Raw genomic sequence first — 21282 nt, 5'->3', positions numbered from 1 at the left:
TCGCCACTGCGACCCGACCCCTCCGCGCCGCGGCTGACCTGTCTCCAGGTGGAGCCCGGGGGCCTGCAGGAGCCCAAAGCGCCGAACCCTCCTACTGCCGGCCTGGGGCCTGGCCGAGGGCACGGCTCAAGGCAGAACCCAACTTGAATGGGTGTTTTCTTTGCCTCTGCAGCGCAGCTGGGTTATGCGAAGGTGGGGTGGGAGGAACCTGTCTAAAAATAGAGGTTTGTGACAACCCCTCTAGTCCGTGTTATTGGTAACAACAACAACAAAAAAATTACTCAGAATAAGGTGGGCCTACAAGTGCAGGCAGCCAGCACTCTCCCCTACAGTGGGGTCTAAACCGTCAGAAGTGTAGGCCCCCATCTGAAGTTCATACGTCACTGTTCTGCCCAACTCAGGCTTTTCAACCTAGGATTCAGGGTATTCTTCACGAATCTTATTTCACCAGAAGACTTGTTGATCCAACTGTTTGAACCGTTTGACTAATACAGCTTGGAGGAGAGGTTAGGCAAGAGATACGTAACCCCCTTAACCTCTGATGCACTGAAAATAATCAGGAACTTTAAAAAGGAGGAAATATGTAGTCCGCTCCCTGAAAAAGTGTGCATCCTAGAGGTGGTTCAGGTTTGAGCTCCGCATTAGGCCCTTCTCTTTATCAGCTAGGGGCGATGGAGATTGGGAAAACGGAGCCCAAAGTCCAATGTGACCACAGGGTTTTGGGGGAATCATAACCGAAATATTACAGCTAACACTGCCTCAACCATCTTGATGATCAACTCTATTTAGGTGAGGAGAAAATCATAAAGTCTTAGTGCAGAATCTGTGCTAAACATGTTATTTAAGTGACCTACAATTTTGGGGTGGGGGTTTGCTGTGTGGTCTCCATTTTAGAGAAAATTGAGGCTTAGAGAGAAAGGAAAACTTGCCCAAGATCATTGAAGGAGAGGATGATGCAAACCCAAATCTGTCTATCACTGATATCAGCGCCTTGGACCTGTGGAATTCTGAATTTCCATCTGCCCCTGTGTCTGGTTTTCCGCTGTTGTTTTGCATTGCTAATTCAATCTTATTAAATTATTAGATACTGCATTCTCATGTTTTTCTCTTCCGTTTGTCTCCCAATTAAGTAACCTCCTACAGAAATTTGGAATATCAAAAAACACCAGCTAAGATTCAATCCAACTGACCAGGTCCATCTATATAAAACATTTTAATAATGTTCAGTCAGTTAGTTGCAACCCCAGTAACTAGTAGACTACACCAGCCCTCCCTATTCCCTTTTAATGATTAATTTTTCTTGTTAGTATCACCATCTGACTTCCCCAAAAAATCTGCTTTTCAATTTTGCCTTTTGACGGACAACCCTGTTTGTTGTCTATTTCTCAGAGCCAATCCACTTGCAGGTAATACTGGAGCTACTTTTAAAGCGTATCCCAGACTGACTCCTTCACACCACTTCCATTGCATCATCCTAGTCTCTCTGAATATTGGACAAATGATGGTGACATTAACCACGACAGGGAAGTCTAGGGAGAATGCAGCTATGGAGGTTAAATCAAAGATTCTCTTGAGTTTGATATCCTATTAGACATCCAAGTAGAGTTGTTAGGTAGTTAATTATTTGTTGGGTAGTTAAATTACATCTATGAATGGAGACTTAGTCCAGGACTAGTGTCCTCAGCATCTGAAATCAGTGGTATTTAAAGGCATGGGAAGATAAGGGGTTATCAAGGAGTGATGACGAATGAGGACCCTAGGCACCCCTCCATTTAGAGGGCGTGAAGAGGAGGAGGAGCCAAAAAAGAAGGCTGACAAGGGGGGCCCAGTGAGACAGAAAGAAAACTAAGAAAGTGTAGTATCCTGTAAGCCAAATACTGACAGTTTCAGGAAGGAGGGATGCTTTAATTGGCCCAGTGCTGTTGGGAAGTCACCTGAGGTGAACATTAAGAAATGGTTTGGCAAGATGGAGATTTATTGGTGAAGTTCACAAGAACTATTTTTTTGGAGTGCTGAGGACAAAAGCCTGATTGAGGTGGGTCAGGGGAAAATGGGGAAAGAAGAGAAGGAGACAGAAAGTATGGGCAATTCTTTGGTGGTGATCTACTATAAAAAAGGAGTAGATATATGGATCTGTAATTGATGGTAGGCTTGGGTCAAGGATGTTTTGTATGTTTATTTTAATATTAAAGATACTGCAGCATGTTTGTTTGTTTGAGATCCAGAAGAGAGGAAAATTTTGATGATCCAGGAAAGAGGAACAATATTGAACAACAGAATCCTTGTCTGAGCAGGTGAAAGGGGTCTGGATAGAGTCCAAAGGGAATAGGGGTTGGAAGAGCAGGAGCAGATGCTGGCAGGACACAGTCATTCTTATGATAATCCTGAGAAATAGGTAGGGCATGAGTCATTAGCTTTATTTCAGAGATGATAAAACTAAGATTCAGCTAAATGATTTGCTTAAGGTCTCACAAATACCAAGTAGCAGCGTTAAGATTTCTAGTCTTCTGACTCCAAGTCTTGGGCTACTGATACCAAGGTTTCCATATATCCTTCATTTTTTAGTGTGACTGAGATTGATTCAGACCTGGACTTGAACCCAGAGCCTGGGATTCTTGTTCTTGCACTGTCACTGGACTCTGGATGGTGTGCAACTTGTCTAAGCTCCTGATACCTTGTTTCTAAGATGGAAATACTAATTAACTGTCAGTCAGGTGTGTTTTAAGAATCAAATGAAATAATGCCTTTTGACTGTCAACCCTGTTTGTTGTCTATTCCACTATATATGTAAGTGCTTTGTAAATGGAGAGTGCTTTCTATACAAATGTAGGATGATGATTCATATGGTTGTAGCTCAGGCTAAGTAGATTCAGAAATTTGCTAGGCAGAGCTATTTTGAAACTTGTGGCAAGGACCAGAATTGAAGCTTTTCCTTGCTTATGTAACATGACAGAGTAACTAATGTTAAGCATCAGAAGATTTGGTGTTGAAGTAACTCAGTACTTGTAGTAATAGTGAGAATCACACTACTTCAAAAATGTGTGAAAATTACTTAGAGGATGCCAATCTGTCAACACAGATGGAGGACAGGGGTTGAGGAGAAAAGAATTTGGGCAAAGCTTTTAATGACTCTCAAAGGTCTAAAGTTTTTCTTTTTCATCTTTGTCATCAGCACTTTCTCATACATTATAATAGTACATATAGGGAATGCAAATCGATTATATTAACCCACATCTTATACTTTAAAAATCAGTTCATGATGATAGGAATTTTGCTTAGAGTTTAAATAGTATGAGTAAACTTCTACATATAAGTTATTTCAATTGGACATCATTCCATTTAAGAGCATTTTATTGCTTTGTGTGCATATATTTTAAATGTTTATATCACATTGTATTATTCAGTGAACAGATGATTATTCATGCCTTTGTGTACCTGTCATGGTGTTATAAAGGATGGAGTTTAGAAAGATAGTTTGTTTTAAAATCCTTTCTTTTCATAAATATTACTTGACTTCCAAGTACAGCTAAATGTTGGAAATTTAATGAAAATTTTCTTTGCAGAATTGATTTAGTATCTTAACACATTCTTAGTATTATGTAAAATATTCTGAAGTAAGTTTTATCATAGAATCACTTGCATAATCCTCTAGTAAATAAATGTATTGAATTCCTTTTGAATTCTATTTCTGATGGCTATTGATCAGTTAACATTGGCCTCTTTCGGTTTTTGGTTAATAATAAAGTGTTTTTTTCAGTAATATATCTTAGGACAAATACTATTGGTTCAAATAAGAAAAACAGGACTCTAAGAAATATTGCTAGTAAGCGTTATTAAAAGAACATTTATAATATTTTCATTAATCTGAACAGATTGACAATTTTCAGGGTTTCTTTATGGCTCTTCCTTATAAGTTTGTTCTGGAAATTTCTTTGTGAAATTATCTTGCGTCAACATGTAAACAGTTTCACTTTTTATTTCAGGGTGGTGATTCCACTGAAGCAACTGCCAAACCAAAGAGAAGTTTTTATGCTGCGAGGGATTTGTACAAGTACCGACACCAGTACCCAGTAAGAGTATAGAATGTTATGTTCTAAAATGTAAACTATTTTCCTTCTGTTTTTAAATTTTTATGGTGCCACTGAGAAAACATGCATGAAGGGTCCTTGTACCTTTACTGTATTTCTATGTGCTGGAGACTGATTTATTTTTTCCTTTAGCAGAACTTCAAAGATATCCGATATCAAAATGACTTGAGCAATCTTCGTTTTTATAAGAATAAAATTCCATTCAAGCCAGATGGTGAGTAATGTACTACTTGATAAATTGCACTTTAAATAATCACATACACTTGGTTATTCTTTGTTTATTTTGTGGTTTGTTTCATTGATTGGATTTACTTTGCTATGCAGTCTAATGTGTCCCCCACATCCTAGACCATAGGTTTGTGAGCATGCACTTGGTAAATTCTGGAGGAAGAGCTATGGATTAATGGTATCTTCCTTGTCTACCTCGCTATTATCTGAAAGATAGTAGGGACAATTTTTGTGAGAGGAAGAGAGAGGAGATGTGCAGACCACAGAATTTTAGGTAATTAAGGAACAGTAGAGAAGATCAAATTCAGCTTTCTCATGTCAAAGATTAGGTCACTAGGACTTAAAGCTTAGGTCACTCGATTGCAGGTTCTAGAGTCCACTGTTCTTTCCATTGTACCATAGCTGAAAATTATTTAGCATGTGACTGAAAAGTGCTGTTTGTATTTAGAATTATCTTTCCTGTCAGTTTTCAGATTCAGGTATCAGGAATCTACAGCAATTCCTGTTTGGAGTTCCAATATTCTGGGAAGGGAACTGCAGATACAGTAGATCTCCATCCAACTCTGCCAAATACACTTGTGTCCTTCCCAACTCTGCAATTGCTCTCCTAGGATATTTTCCAAACCCATAGTGAGAAGATGCAGCTGCTATGGTAATATGACCACAACATTGCATATTTCATTGAGGCATCATGCTGTGGTTCATGGTGGTCATCCTAATTTTATCTAGGTCACCCTAGCAAAGCTGGCTTCTCTCCCAAGAGCCCTTTTCTGTGTGAGGTGGTCATACTGCCCTGGCTTCTGCTATTTGCTCTCAGTGGAAACTGAGCCAGATCCACAGCACTGTGAGTCATGGAATGAAGGTGATAGATTGCAAGGCTTTCAAGGGGCAGGACCTTGCATTCTTTGGTGAACTAACTCGAGGCAAGAGGTCTAAAGCCTGGATGGAGTTTGGGACGAGGGAGTCCCAGTATTGTATACCGACAGACCTACCAGTGTGAGTTAATATTTGAGAACATTGTTGACGTGGCCAGATCTACTTGTCTTTAGCTTTCTGGTATCCCAAAAATCTGCTGTGATGTGGAGGGAAACCTCTGGATAAAATTGCACAGTTATATTTACTAATGATAGAAATGTGCTGCTTTATTTACTAATGGAAAACTATTGGCTAAATTATTCATTTTGTTAGGACTTGGGATAGAAAAATCTTTTGAAGAAATGCAATGATAGATTGTTAATTTGAGTCTGATTTGAATTTCATACAATTTTCCTAAAGGAATGCCTTCACGTATTAAAAATATTGAACATAAAACTATGATAGTATTTAACTCTATTTTTTTTCTACTAGAGAATTTATTTTGTAAATATTAATTAAAAAAGTAATTTCAAGCAATATATTGAATTTTTGTTCATCTTTATTACAAAGTGTATTTTGAAATCTTATGATTGGTGGGGGTCAGAAGTTTTAGCTAAAGTCACATAAAATGTTATCCTAGTTTATTATATAAATTATATTAACTCACTTTCCTCCCTAGTATACACACACATGCACATATGCACACACACAAACTACTTGCCAGTAAGCATAATCTTGCAATAGTATATTTCACTTATCAGGCAGGAGGAGTGGTAATTGGAAAGGAAAACAAATGGAAAATTACAGAGGTAAATGGTTTCAACATGCCAATAAAGCCAACAATATGATTCAAAACAACTTTTTACCAAGCCTTCCGAGAGTGGGCCTCTACTGTAAACTGGTGATCTCTGGAGGAAACAAGAATGAGATGAGCTATGTTTGGAGAAATATTATATTGCTGTGGTTTTTTTTTCCCACAAGACTGACTGAATGACTAGTCAATTGTAAGGACTTTGACGTAGGAACCAGGAGGATTTTGTTTCTGTGAGTTCTTGTAGGGGAAAAATGGATGGTGTAAAAAGGGCTTACTTCTTGGAACCAGAAGGATCTATGTTGCACTCCAAGATTTACTTTTTTTACTAGTGTGTAACTTTGAACAAATCGCCCAGTTTCTTCATTATTAAAATGAGGATCATAACACTGGGAGCATTCTGTAAAGACTAAGCTAGATAATGTGCACTCTATGTAATATGGGCACAGTACTGGGTAAGCACTTAACAACTTTTTCCTACATTTTTCTTTTCTCCCTTTCCTTCCCCTTTGTTTTCTCCTTCTCGTTTCTTTTCTTCCCTTTCTATTCCCCTTTCTTTCTTTTTCCCTAGGATGCATTTCATTTTGAACCAATCTAGTATTTAAAGAACTATATAACTCCTAGGGCAGGGATTGGCAAACTTTTTCTGTACAGGGGCAAATAGTTAATATTTTAGGCTTTGGGGGACAGTGGGTCTGTATTGCAACTACACAGCTCTGCTATTGTAGTACAAAAACCGCCATAGACAGTACATAAATGAATGTGCATGGCTATATTCTGATAAAAGTTTACTTACAAAACAGCTGTCAGGCCACAGTTTGCCCAGCTCTGCTTTAGAGTACATTGCCCAACAAAGCCTTCTGCAATTTGAGGTGCTATTATTTTTTTTAAATTAGATTTATCACATAACTGAATATATGGACATAGGGTATTCATCTTTTTAAAAGCATTATTCTTGTGTGCTATTATTAAATTTAAACAAATTTTAATATAAAACTCAAGTGATTCAAGTCTTAAAATGCCTTCACAATGTTTTAAATGTCTGATTCATTTTTAAATATTCACTATTTAGGTGTTTACATTGAAGAAGTTCTAAATAAATGGAAAGGAGATTATGAAAAACTGGAGCACAACCACACTTACATTCAATGGTCAGTTACATATTATCTGTCTTGAACCATGTCCTATTTAATCATGTATGTTTCCCAGACAATGTTCATAGAAAAATTTTATTTTTCAAAAAAATAGGCTTTTCCCCCTGAGAGAACAAGGCTTGAACTTCTATGCTAAAGAACTAACTACGTATGAAATTGAGGTAATGCAAACTCATTTCATTTTATACAGGGTGGCCAAATAATATTGCTATTTGACTGATCTTATAGCTCCTGAATCATTTCAGTTGACTTTTTTCACTTTTTATATTAGGAATTCAAAAAAACAAAAGAAGCGATTAGAAGATTTCTCCTGGCTTATAAAATGATGCTAGAATTTTTTGGAATAAAACTGACTGATAAAACTGGAAATGTTGCTCGGGCTGTTAACTGGCAGGAAAGATTTCAGCACCTGAATGAGTAAGTAAAGCCCCTGTGATAAATCAGGGGCCAGCATAGTTATTTTCCCTTGGTCAGAGTTCTCTGTGAAACACAGAAACAATAACAGATGAGATGGGCCCAGGAATCTGGATTCAAAAGCTAGTCTGAAATGCATTACATTCCTGTACCACATTCTAAAACAAAACAAAACAACAACAAAAAGGAACAAAATTCTAGGTAGAAACACAGCTATTCAGTTTCAGATGTGTTTCTCCCTGAAACCTTCCTATTGCCCACAGCCAAATGTTGCCTCTCACCCACCTCCGTATGCCACATTTCTCGGAGTTTATTGTTACTGCCTGTGTACAATTCTGTGTATCCCTTCTTGTAGACTGTAAGCTTCTTGGGGCATAATCTATTTCTAAGCCTGATGCCTTCTTAAATGCATGAATTAAGCCTATGATGGATAAAAATCATTTTATAAGAATGAGATGGGTCCATACTTTTTACTAAAACAGAGAGAAAATTACACTTGTCTTCACTATATTAAGGTAAAAAACAAAAAATCATTTTTGGGTAATAAGTCCCAAAACTTATGAAGAACATTTTAACATAGTTTATGTGGAATTGTTTTGCTGTATTCATTTGGGTGGATGTTTATAACTTTTGTTAGTGCTCATAACCAAAGTGTATTTTTCTTAATATTTTCTTCATATGCAAACTTTTTTCTTTTTTATAGTTAAATTTTAACGAATTATAGTTACATTTAAACTAATCATAGTTGTATTATTTATGAATGCTGGCCTAGACAGCCACCAGCTTTAAAGTACTTTTAAGCATATTATAATTAGCTAAACTGAGCAAATACTAAGAGCAAAAAAATTAAAACTAACCTAAGGAATTTTCCTTTGGCCGCAGCAGTCTGAGTTTTGTGTACCAGTTACCTATTTTTTTGTGTGTTTTTATAGAACTTTCATCTTGCTTTGGTAAGATGGGTATAAATATTAATGTTAAGCCTTCTTTTTACTTTATTACTTATAATCAATGATATTAAAATGGTAATTTGTACTAAAACACTAAAGATATGGACATAAAGCTTTATGTTCCTGACTAGAAGACCCATTAACTTACAACTGAAGTTAAATTTGACTTATATAGGGCACTTAAAACATAAGTATATATACCTCTACCTAAGCAATGCAGGTAGGTAGCTCTGGACAAAGTTTCTAAACACTTATGTTACACTGTGAAAGAACTACATGCAAGCAGCCTATTGACATGAAAGACAGCAAAAGTAAATCTTTTGAAAGGATTTGATAGTACCTCATCTTTCATGTATATAACGAGTACCAGTTTAGAGACTCACCTCAAACTTGTTATTTTTGGTTGGAATAGCAATCTTGCTTAGTTAATTTTTATTGAATGAATAAATGATGAATAAAATATGGTCTTCAGCTTAAATCCTCCTTGGAGTTTTGTTGTCATATCCTCTGATTTATAGGTGGAAACAGAATCTCTTTTTAAGGCTTTAATTAAACAATTTCCAGGGTTGAGGCAGGGGAGGGGAGCCTGAGCTAAGTCACTTCTCACTCCTGTGCCCCATCCTTTCTTTCTGCCACCTATTGTCAGCATAGAGCTTTTCGAGCTGTGAATTAACTGAGAATCTGCCAGAAAACATGCTGTTTCTTCTCTAGTTTAGTTGCAAAACATCTTTACTGACTTGATTTGAGCAAATGATAGAGGATTCTATGAAAACGTCTATTCTATTTTCTTCTTCAATTGGGTCCTTTTCTGACTTATTGTTAAATGTCATAACTTATTTGTATTTTAATGTGTATAGCATCTTGAGTAGTTTAGAGTAGGCAGGGAACTCAATATATTTATAGTAGCTAAGCAGAGGAAAACATTGAATCAAGGTGAAATAAAATAACATTGAGTGAACAACTGACCTTAAAAGGGGCAAAATATTTTCAAACATGGGAGTACAAATATATGGACCAACCACTAGACTGTGTTTTCAATTTTGTTTGTAATCAACTTGGATTACTGAATCATTTAGACTCTGGGGTGCCTTTTAACTTTTATTTTCTGTTTCCTACTTCTCACCTTGTATGTCTTCTCTCTTTACCTCCCTAGTCTTCCTGCAATTTCAACACTATTTGCTACCCTTAACCTCTGTCTGGAACCTCAGCTTCTTTCTTTTGCCTATTGTGTAATCCTAAGATGGTTTGTACACGATAAGGATTTTAGCCAGTCTCTTCTATACCATTTAGTCTTTCACTATAACATTTATTACAAGTCATACTGAAACACCCAATTGCTTTATTTTGTAGTTTTGTTCTAGGATCCTCATCATCATTTTTTAACCCAAGTTTTTGTCCTTTTATACTTTTATATAAATATTTTTAATTGGAGAATATATAGATACAGTAAATGTGTACAGAAATTTTAACTTCAGCATTCATCTAGGATTGGCTATATAAAGTTGAGCTGGTTGCAAATATAGTAAATTTTCTTTAGTCATAGAGTTCCTCTTTTTTTAAAAACAAATTCTTCCACCTTTCTATACATCTTTTTCTCACAGACATATGAAGCAGAATTGCCCAAGGTTTTGTCACTAAGTATTTAGAGTATGCAAACTCCACAGGAATGTAACAACTAAGTTGCTGCTGCTGTTAGTGACACATTGTCTTAACTGTACCCAAATTTGTATTGTCTCAAGTGTGTTACTTCCTATTTAAAAATATAGATGTATAAAACTGAGACATCTGTGCTGCATTTTACCCTCTGGGCTTCAGAGTTGAATGTTAAGACAATAATTTTTTAGTAAACATCCAGAAAGATGAAGATGATCAACTGTTGGGCTTAGCTTTTCCAGTGTTTGGTTAGTCTGAAATAAGGTTTTTGTTTCGTGCAAAGAAATGTTCTCATTGAAACATAAGACCATGGAACCATACCCTGCCATCCCTTAATTCATCAACATCTTTATCCCTGCTTCCCAAGTAATTATTTCAAAATGAAATCTTTAAGCATTTTTGGAAGCTAGGACAGGTATATATAATGTTTGCAGAAATTTCCGTGTCTGAGGTATAAAACAGGCTTTAGGAAGTTAGAAATAAGTGATGGTTATGGTTATGTGGCAATATTGGGCAAATAAATACCTGGGCTGTTGACAACACCTATGATTAATACATGTGGCTGATGATTCTTTTAGAATTTGACAAGGCATGTGTAATAAAGCAAAGATTGAGCTGAGTGAGTTTGGGGAGTTACATTATGAATTGTGACAAAATAGATTTGGCAAACATTCATCCAGTAATGGCATTAGTTTTGTGATAGAGAGGAAAGATGTTAGTGTAATCTGGGGGAAAATGTACCCTTGGAATCAAGGCCATTAGAAATAAGATTTCAAATCATCAGATAGGGAAAGAGGAGGAGAGAATGACCAGAGATTGAAGAAAATTAGGTTAAGTTGGGATAGGTACAAATATTGTGGTCCCTAATCTCGTATCTTTAAATTATAATACTAATAGTTTTAAATAGTATCTAGTACTTACTGAGTTCTTTATACCGAGCATGTGTATCATCTCATTTGATTCTTAGAATAGTCCAGTAAGTCCTGGGCACTTTTCCCCATTTTACAGTTAAGGATATTGAGACACAGAGAAACATAGTTGCACTTAGCTGGTAAGTTACAGAGCCAGGGTGTGAACTCTGCGTCTGACTCCAAAGCCCATGCTCTTAACTGTTAAACTGTGCTCTGCTAAATAAGTCAGTTTTGTATCCTTTGTCAGAAGTGTTCTAGCAAAGTAGAGTGGTTTTTGCCACCCTCCTTATGAGTTGGCTTATGTGGTGGATTTTGCTGATCAGCTGGCACTATAAATTGCACCAGTCAGCTGTTAGCTAACCTGTTTATGTTTAGCAACGGTTACCTGTGATGAGTACAGTACATTGATGTTGGTGCAAATAAATGCTCTGTTAGAAAATTCATCTTCAGTGTATTTTCGGTAATAGACAACAATTCAACAGTGGTAATAAATTTAAATCTAAATATTTTTCTAATGTGAAGAACTCAACAGACAAGGGAAGTTTATTTTATAAATTTGACTTTCACATAGATTGACGTTACATTGTGGCCTAAGGATTTAATACCCTCTGGATTATTCTTAATGGTATCAAATATGGCGTTAAAAAGTCATTACATGGCAAATTTCCATGGCTTACATTTCCATAAAAAATATTTTCCCAATAGTTTTCATTCTCCTGCCTTTCTACACCTGATTTCCCCCACTCATTTTATTCAATCCTCTATTCCAGGTCCCAGCACAACTATTTAAGAATCACTCGTATTCTTAAAAGCCTTGGTGAGCTTGGATATGAAAGTTTTAAATCTCCTCTTGTGAAATTTATTCTTCATGAAGCTCTTGTGGAGAATACTATTCCCAATATCAAGCAGAGTGCTCTAGAGTATTTTGTTTATACAATTAGAGACAGAAGAGAAAGGAGAAAGCTCCTGCGGTTCGCCCAGAAACACTACACGCCTTCAGAGAACTTTATCTGGGGACCGCCTCGAAAAGAACAGTCGGAGGGAAGCAAAGCCCAGAAAATGTCTTCCCCTCTCGCCTCCAGTCATAACAGTCAAACTTCTATGCACAAAAAAGCCAAGGACTCCAAAAATTCCTCCTCAGCTGTTCATTTAAATAGCAAAACAGCTGAAGAAAAAAAAGTGGCACCAAAAGAGCCTGTGGAAGAGACAGACAGGCCCAGCCCAGAGCCCAGCAATGAAGCTGCCAAGCCAAGAAATACAGAGAAGGACAGTAATGCTGAGAATGTGAATTCTCAACCCGAGAAAACAGGTACTAATCCCACAGAAAAAAAGGAGAGTGTATCTCCTGAAAATAATGAAGAAGGTGAAAATCATAAGGAAGACAGTGAAAATCCTGGAGATACAAATTGCCATGATGTTGTACTAGCACAGTGAATTATCAGAAAACCCATAGGCCAGTTTAGGTTAGAGAGGAAAAAACTACTGTATCATTTATCCTAAAGAACAGAGACGAGGTCAATTTTAAATTTTAGCCATCTGTTTGTGATTTCTGTCATAAGCATTTTGTTGTTGTTTGTTTTTTTATTTTGGATGACAATGAAGTCAATAACTAATAAGGAGATTTAAGATAAGACCCCATAAATGAATGTATTCTGTAATGCTTTTAGGATGTGAATTTTCAAATTTTGTGTATAATAATTACTTTGAAAATATTTTCAGAGTGTCTAGAAATTACCATGTAGTATTTGGTATGCAAAATACATCCTTTTGAGACATTATTGTCTACACAAAGGAAATCAAGAGGATAATTTCATTGGATTGCTACACCTTTACCTGATTTATGGATTTATTTTACCTTATTTTATTTTATTTTGAGACGGAGTCTCGCTCTATTGCCCAGGCTGGAGTGCAGTGGCATGATCTTGGCTCACTGCAACCTCTGCCTCCTAGGTTCAAACGATTCTCTTGCCTCAGCCTCCTAAGTAGCTGGGATTACAGGCATGTGCCACCAAGCCTGGCTAATTTTTGTGTTTTTAAGTAGAGATGGGGTTTCACCATGTTGGTCAGGCTGGTCTCGAACTCCTGACCTTGTGATCCGCCCGCCTCAGCCTCCCAAAGTGCTGGGATTACAGGCATGAGCCACCACGCCCGGCTGATTAATTTTTTTTTTTAAATGTAAGAGTTTGATCTTTTCAAATGTATTCAGAAACTAATTTGGATTCTTTGATTCTAGTACCTCAACGTGTTTATTTGTAGATTCTGATAAGTGAAATGGATGTCTTGTGGAACTGTGACCTCCCCAGCTTATCTGTCAGTCCTGCTGCCCTCACCTCCTTGCCTCTTTCCATGTCCTTAAGCCACCATCTTTCTCAGCTAGCATTTATGTTTCTGGTGTAGTTGGCCCTCCATATTCAGGGGTCCAGCATCTGTGGATTCAACCAACTGCAGGTTGAAAATATTTGTTGGAAAAAATGGATGGTTACATCTCTACTAAATATGTGCAGTCCTTTTATTTGTCATTATTCCCTAAACAATACAGTATAACAACTATTGACGTAGTATTTATATTGTATGTATTAGGTATTGTAAGTAATCTAGAGATGACTTAAAGTATTTTACATAAGGGACATGAGCATTCCTAGATTTTGGTAACTGCAGAGGGTCCTGGAACCAACCCCCTACAGATATCAAGGGACCACTGTGTACATTAGGATGATCTGTATTGAAATCTACATGGAACAGTGTGGGACTTCTAATTGTATGACTTCAAGATTTTGCTTTGTTTAAATTAATAACACTGTTTTCAGTATTAAGTGCTTAAAAACACATTTTGATTGAAAAGTTCAAGACAAGAACTTGGCTCTCTGTGGCTGTTCCATATAAATTTGATGGTTGATTCTGAATGTAAATGACTGAAGAATTAAAAAATAAGAAATTATTCATTTTTAAAAGGCATGCCTCTTGCACTGTGAACAGGACAATACTTCCTTAAACCATGAATATGTCAGTGTTCTATGGATTATGAAATTAGTAATGTTGTTTAGCTCAAATGTGTCTTTTTAAAAAAGTATAGTTTTGTGCATCTCTAAGTTACCAAACTTCAAAATTGAGAACAAATTTGAAAGTTCATATATGCAACTCTAGTAAGCACTTATTATGTTACATAGCACTGATTAAGAATAATTTTGTTTTCTATATTATTACTAATTATTATTATAAATCAAAAGACACTGTGATAAGAACTTCAAAGCATACATACAAATATGGTTAAAGCAATGAATAGATGAAACATTTATACTTTATTTCATTTAGAAATGAATTAACTTTTTTTGTTAGGCTTTTAAGAAAAGTTCTATTCATTTTATTCCCCTAGGGAATTTGTAATATGTCCTACTTCATATCACACATCATCTTCTGTTGCCTCTATTGATCTACATTTTCTGCAATGGATTTCTTGAAAATAATCACACTTACAGTATGCCTCTAGAAATATGATTTTACTGCTTTGAAGTTTACATGAAACATGCCAGTTGCTTAACTCTAATTTTTTATATGAATCTCAGTAGCACTTTTGTTGTACGTTGTATTCCAATAAGTATAGTATGGAACACTTTCTCATTTTTAGTTCCCATAATATGCCAGTTTTTGTTTTCCTAGTGTTCTGTGAGTATTAGGATTTGGCAGTCAGCTTTTGCATTTCAATTTCTATTTTACATGCAAGGAAAACATGGACACTCTTATGTGGTGCTTGTAGCTGTGTTTCCATAGAGCTCAGTAAATAGTTCTACACGGTTTACAGGATGAGAAGTGATTGTCAAATTAGGCTGAATTGTAGAAACACAATTTAATTCAAAATAACTTACCAATTTTATATAGATGATAAAGTGTTCAGACCACTTTCTAAATGCATAATATTAAAATACTGTGACCAGATATTATGATATTAATAAAGTTACCAGATACTAAAATCAATGAATATAATCTGAATTACTTAGAAATTATAGTATATTAGAGCTCTTATGTGTAAAAACATTTCAGTTAGCAATTTAACTTTTAGAATACTATTCCTACTTAGGGATTTTGATTAGATTGTACCATTAAATTTGAGAATATTTAGTCTCAAGGGGAAAACTTCCTGGCATCCATCTTAAATAGTGGCCTTTTCCCACTATGGTGTTTTTAAATGCATATTCACACGTAATAGTATGTTTCTTACATTTAATCCCTAAATAACTTATAATCATTCAGTGGAGAACAAGTAAAAGGATATCATTCCTTTTGGAGAAAAACATTGAGTGTCTAGAATTTTTTCTATTAATGCTTTGTATATTAGTTTTTTAAATAAGATCTATAGATATGTATTTATGTGTGTCTTATATATGAAACAGTTCTCTGGGTTTGACTCCTATGTTTTGTATTTTTAAAAACTACGACATGCTTGCAGAAATTCATTGAGAAGCTGTTACAAAAAATGCAGTGAAGCATGACCAAATAGCTAAAAATATTACTGGATCTTTACAAATCTATAGTCTTTATTGTTGTTGTACTGTGGAGTACAAGGATACTAAATATTGGCTATTGATAAAATACTAACTTGCATTTCATGGCAAATAGATGTTATATCGCTTGATTAGTCTAGAACATTTCTAATATTTTGTGCTTTCATATATCAAAGGAGATTATGTGAAACTATTTTGAAATACTGTAAAGTGACATATAGTTATAAGATATATTTCTGTACAGTAGAGAAAGAGTTTATAACATGAGTTTATAATTGTACCATTATACATTTTCATGCTCGATCTCATAAGAAATTCAAAAGATTAATGATAGAGTTGAAAATATGTTTACTTTCTCTAAATCAAGTCTGGTTGTCAACTCAAAAATTATGTTGTATAGTTTTATTTTGAATTTAGGTTTTGGGACTACTTTTTTTCCAGCGTCAATGAGAAAATAAAATCTACAACTCAGGAGTTACTAGAGAAGTTCTAAGTATTTTTTTGCTAAGTATTAAAAATATAAACATACAAAAATGCCATAATGCCTGTCATAGTCATTGTTTCATATTTGGTCATATAAAATTACCTATCCTGCTTCTAGCTTTTATACTTTAATCTGAGTGAAAGTATGACGTGGTGGAAAGGAAAAGCAGTACAGTGTTACATCTGAGGTAGTCTTTGAAAAATCATAGTAGTAAATGAACCTCAGCATTGAGTGGTCAAAAATTGGTTTAACCAAGGTGGGGGGGGAGAATATTTGGTTAATTGTTTGAATATTACATTTTCAAGTTTATAATAGAGTTATGGCTGAGTATTCATCCATACTGAGTAATCAAGCATTTTTAAAACTATAATTGAGGCTCTTCTAAAGCTTTGTTTTCTAAGATATAAAGGATATTCTTGATCTTGCTTGATTGTAACTACATCTACGGGTCTTTAATGTCTGTTTGGGGTGAGTGGCGATCCTCTTTTGTAGGAATGTTTTTGAAGATTTCTATTTTGTTTTCCACTTAGGAAATTCCCCTCTCTCATTTGGGGTATATGTGTTGAGTATAAGGTAGGCTGTATTTAGACACGCTAGAATCATTAAATGTAGGTGAAGTTGTAGAGAAAAATAGCCTGGGTCAATGTAGGATCTAGAAAATTAGGAGTGCACATTTGCTGGCTTCTCTTTGAGTTTTGTAGTGTTTATTACAGGAACAGATTTGTGTGCGTAATCTCTCGGGTGACAGTGAGTACTAGTTATCCAACCCACCCAGCAGATTGTGTTCAGGGACAGAATGTGTTTTTCGATATCCCTTATTATTGAAATTAATAATAATATAGCTATAAATATGAATGTCTGGAGGTATCCAGATGTGCCTTAACAAATGTAAATGGTATTCATTCAGAAGTTTACATTTTTACTCCATTATAAAATCTCATCATTGGGAACTTTCTAAACCATGAATATCAGTTCTTTTAATGAAATTTAGTTAGTGCTTTATCATTTTGGAGAAGTTGCTGTTTGGGACGATAGCATCAGTTCATAAAGAAGTGTCCTCACCATGATATTCAACAATGTGTTATATTTGACAAAAAGTGTTTAGAGTAAGAAAGACTAACTATACTGTCTGTTACATTTATTTATGCTTTTGGTAGTTTAGCTACATAGCCCAATTTTCATTTTAAACATTCCTTAGTTACTATAAGTAATATTTATGTTTTGCTTCTTCTTAGATGTAGACGGATGCAGAAATAGAATTATATTAGAGAAATTATTAAAAGTTTAATTCCAGTAGGCAGTTGGAGAAATCTGAAGCTAATCTGAAAAACTTTTATGCCGTAGTCTCATTAGAATCATGTAAAAAGCACTGTTTTTGCATTTTTCCTAGATTACAGAGAGTGTTCTTTGTCATTTTTTTTCTTATTCTGTTGTGAAGTTTATTGTTTCAGTTATTTGAGGGAAATAACCTCTTAATATGTTTATTTTCCTGAATTAAAGTTTTCATATGGAGAATACAATGAAATGTTTTGTATTATGACCCAAACTGGCTGGAAGTAGAGTTCAGAGAGGGAGAAGGGACAAGAATCAGTGTAGGTGTCTCAGGAAGGTGATGCCAGTGCTGGGCTCCACCCTTCTCCACTGGCATGATGGGTCCTCAGATTCCGCTCTGGATAATGAGGGTGTTGGGCACTGTGAGCTCTGACTTCTGTGGGGGATGGGCCATCATGGACTCCATACACAATTTTGGTGGATATCAGTTCTCATAAAATACCTGCTATAATTTATTTTGTAGTTATTTAGAAAATTGTGAGAAGTTAGACACTAGTAAATTGTAGTTATATCTTAACGATCTTGGGAAACATTGAAATATGAGTTTTTCCCTCACCCTTATTTATTTAATTTAAAAAATGAGAGAAGTTGTTCATTCATAGCTGTATATTAATATAAAATCTCTTTTTATAAAATGATTCAGAGAAAAGGCAGTAATGGTCACTTACTGTGCTAAAATACCTTTCTTTCTAAAAATAAGCTTTAGGGTTTGTCATAGTTTTACTTTTTAAATTACAGTTTGTGTAACAATTTACATTAACTAGAGAAATTAGATAGATAATAAGTTTTGGTACTAAGAAACATTTACGTTCTGCACTCATTAGTCAAATGAACATTTTTTTCCAGTGCTAACAGATTTTGTTTCATGTGAAGAAAAATAAAACACAAATGAAATAAAAGTCTAGAAACAGCAACAGGAAACTCACTACAGAAATAAAGACATAACCCTTGATAAATTTGTGTAAGTGCCAGAATTATTGGAAGCAGGTGACGAATGATTAAGAAAAGCTTTATTGTGGGGGCATGCTTTAAGAATCAGCTCTGTATTTGTGCCAAGGAGATCAGGTATTGGTGTGCAAACAGATCCCATTAATACTCTGATTTGAACCATGAATTCCACCCACTCAGCTTTGAAGCCCTCCAGTAGACTGATAGATGTAATTAAATGGCCAGCTACCAAGTTTAATTCCTTTGCCTGTGTGTAGCAACAGTTGGTAGTTTTACAAGTTAAATTGATGGACTGGCTGCAGATAAGAGAAAGACTAGTGACAGGTGGTTTGTGAGTGAAGTAACTCCCACACCATCAAGAGCTGACAGCGTATTGTGTGGCATTATAATTGTGAGAAACAAATGAGAGCAAAATGTTAGGTCCTTTGACAAGCATTTTCCTCCTGTTTTTCAAAAGGGCTTTAAGTTGTTTCTTAAGTAAGGTAATCTTTCTTTTTTAGTATTATCTAAGAAGAAGGACGGCAGATTATGTCATTTTGGAAACTATTATGTCCCTTGTGTTTCAAATATTTCAGGAAAATGGCTACGATTGTTACATAGACGTGTGTTTTACTTATAAGCTCTGATTCTCCAGTGGCCACTGGGCCTTCTCTGTGCTCTGTATTCAACTGCAGTATGAATTACAGAATGCTGTGCATGTTTGTTAGTACCAATACCATGTGTATGTGGTAGAAGTTGTAACCAGTTTCTGGATCTGTATGGTACTATAAAATACTTATTTTATAATTATGTAACCGTATGGCAGTGTTATGCCAAAAATGTATAAAGAGCAATAGTTTCTGTTGCTTACTGCTGTATTTTAAAATATTGTTTCTAAAATAATAGAGTTAGAGTTGCTTTTGAGTAATTATTTTTTAATAACTATTGCCAAATATACATCCTGTAAAACTAATAAAAGCCACTACATCTTAGGTAACATTTTAGCATTGTGCTAGAGTACATTATGGTGATTTTGCATGATTAAAATATTTTTAAAGAACTAGAAAAAGTGACTTGCTGTTTTCCTGTCACTAAATGTGTATTTTTTATGATTAACATATAAGACTAATATTATTTTCTTTTATCCTAAAAAATAAATATTGTGAAGGGTGAATCATATGTATATATGAAGTTATTTTTATTGTCAGATTCCACAGAACAGATCACATATATAAATACTTGGATATTGATTGTTATCTCTTTGTGTAATGCAGTTTTAAAAGTATTTTTCTTACAGATGAATGAATATGAATAGCTAATGAAGGTGAAAGATGTTTTTCACTTAGGTGGGCTAATATTTAAGTAGTCAAGTTTTTCATTAAGAAAAATTGAAATTGCAAGATGAAAGTGAGGAGGTTACTCTAAGAATCACAGGACAATGTAGACAAAAATGAGGAAAAGCATAACATTTGAGCTTGGCTGCATTCTATATAAGCAGGGAGAGAGGATGAAAGAACTAAGAATAAGTTGTAGTAAGAGAGTGAAGTTAGACTGTGCATAACTGAGAAACTGATAGCAAATAATAGCCTCAGTGGTGAATGAGCATGATTTTAACTTCAGCCTTTTGTATGAATGGTTTAGTAGGGAGAAGTGCACACATGCAGTCATTTTCATAAGGGAAGAATGAATACATTCTGGTAATAGAAAATACGATTTTCTTTTCCCCACAGATTGAATGTCTGAAGGTACTGAAAAAGTCAAAGAAAATGAAGATTCTCAGGATAGTAATAAATGCAGGGCTGAGCCTGCACTTCTGCAGGAATCTAAATTTTAATATGGGAGAGATTCTGGGAAAAGATTCATAACATTTTCCTTATTTTAATCCTAAAGTGGATGCAAAACAGACACGCTGGTATTTCCGGCATGGAGGGAAATCCCAGCCTGGATAAAAATGATGACAGGCAGTTTGGCTTCTTGTGGGTGATGTTAGGCTTTGGCAACTTGACTGAATGAGTTGTCAGACTAATATGGGGAACAAGTAAAGATTACCCTGCCCTTGGAATTATCCCCATGAATACGTAGGATTAATTGGAAGAGCATTTTAAAATAGGACACTAAAGAGACAGGTTTGAGAGTGGGCACAGATTCAACTTAACTATTCAGGAAAACTGGGTTTATTAATTTTGCTACAGTAGTTAACATTCTTCTATTTTTACAACTTTATTGCATATTCACTACCAAAGAATATACAAATATTTTCTCCTCAAATGGTATATATTTTTGTTGTTGAAATAGCTAGTTTTGTCTGCTCTCAGCTTTGGAAAAGAAAGAGGTTATAAGAAGAATGAATAAACAAAGGATAAGTGGTAGACAAGGTGAACCAAATGAGATCTGACAACTCACCTTAGAACACTGAGGTTGTCTGACATCTTTAAATGGATGATTTAACTGTTGTGAGGAAGAGAAGTTCAAGAAAAAGCCCTGAAGGGAAAAAAAGTAAGGGCAGAGAGACATTTTGTTGAATGGGGAGAGAGCAGGCTTTGAAGCCAGATGGACTTTGGTACAAGTGGCAACATCATCAATAATAATTGTGTGGTCTTGGGGAAGGAGTGTAAATTCTCAGGGTGTCTGGTCTCTTGTTGGTAAGAATACCTGCTTTGTGAGTTTCTTGAAAGGATTGGAGAGAGTGTAGGTGAAATGCCAGGAACATATTCCAGACACTTGTTAATAGTAGCTGCTAGGGCTCTAGATAAACAAAAGAAACAAACAAACAACAACAAAAAGATGCTTAGTTATGACAGGTCTTGTGTAGCATTTATTTTAATGAAAATCAATCTAATCGAATGGATGTTAACCAGGTTTATAGGTTGAAACAAATACTGTAAGTTTTACTTTTAATTTTAATATAGTTTTACTAAAAAAGCTAGCAGGTATGGAATTAATGATTTTATATTAGACACACTGATATTGACAGGACAG

The 21282-nt window shown here is 35.2% G+C and overlaps 1 protein-coding gene and 1 long non-coding RNA gene across 3 annotated transcripts; one reads left to right on the top strand and one right to left on the bottom strand.

Annotated features, from left to right (window-relative positions):
* The first annotated feature begins 3982 nt into the window (after nucleotides 1-3982).
* Nucleotides 3983-19477, top strand: OGFRL1 (opioid growth factor receptor-like 1). Of its 2 annotated transcripts, XM_011957033.1 has the most exons (6): nucleotides 3983-4070; nucleotides 4221-4302; nucleotides 7055-7133; nucleotides 7231-7297; nucleotides 7408-7553; nucleotides 11832-19477. In XM_011957033.1, exons 5-6 carry the CDS (start codon nucleotides 7459-7461, stop codon nucleotides 12493-12495), a joined length of 759 nt encoding a protein of 252 aa, XP_011812423.1. In that variant the 5' UTR covers nucleotides 3983-4070; nucleotides 4221-4302; nucleotides 7055-7133; nucleotides 7231-7297; nucleotides 7408-7458; the 3' UTR covers nucleotides 12496-19477. The 2 variants fall into 2 exon arrangements, with proteins under 2 accessions (XP_011812423.1, XP_011812422.1); XM_011957032.1 differs by lacking the exons at nucleotides 3983-4070; nucleotides 4221-4302 and having other exon boundaries at nucleotides 6569-7133.
* On the bottom strand, nucleotides 18370-21040 carry LOC105522503. Its single transcript, XR_001003452.1, has 3 exons — nucleotides 20956-21040; nucleotides 20707-20784; nucleotides 18370-18620 (listed from the first exon to the last, which is right to left on the bottom strand). It is a non-coding gene; the product is annotated as an uncharacterized LOC105522503 (long non-coding RNA).
* Between the last annotated feature and the right edge of the window lie 242 nt (nucleotides 21041-21282).

Source organism: Colobus angolensis, unplaced genomic scaffold, assembly GCF_000951035.1.
Source record: "Colobus angolensis palliatus isolate OR3802 unplaced genomic scaffold, Cang.pa_1.0 Scaffold431, whole genome shotgun sequence".
Classification (NCBI taxonomy): Eukaryota; Metazoa; Chordata; class Mammalia; order Primates; family Cercopithecidae; genus Colobus; species Colobus angolensis.
The sequence above is the reverse complement of the archived record's forward strand: the minus strand, read 5'-3'. Positions and strand labels throughout refer to the sequence as shown.

Excerpts from the sequence above, each read along its gene's own strand:
- OGFRL1 (XM_011957032.1), top strand. The coding sequence starts at position 7,021 with ATGTCTGATTCATTTTTAAATATTCACTATTTAGGTGTTTACATTGAA. Across the intron at positions 7,134-7,230 it reads AACCACACTTACATTCAATG|GCTTTTCCCCCTGAGAGAAC; the intron begins GTCAGTTACATA and ends TCAAAAAAATAG. Across the intron at positions 7,554-11,831 it reads AGATTTCAGCACCTGAATGA|GTCCCAGCACAACTATTTAA; the intron begins GTAAGTAAAGCC and ends CCTCTATTCCAG.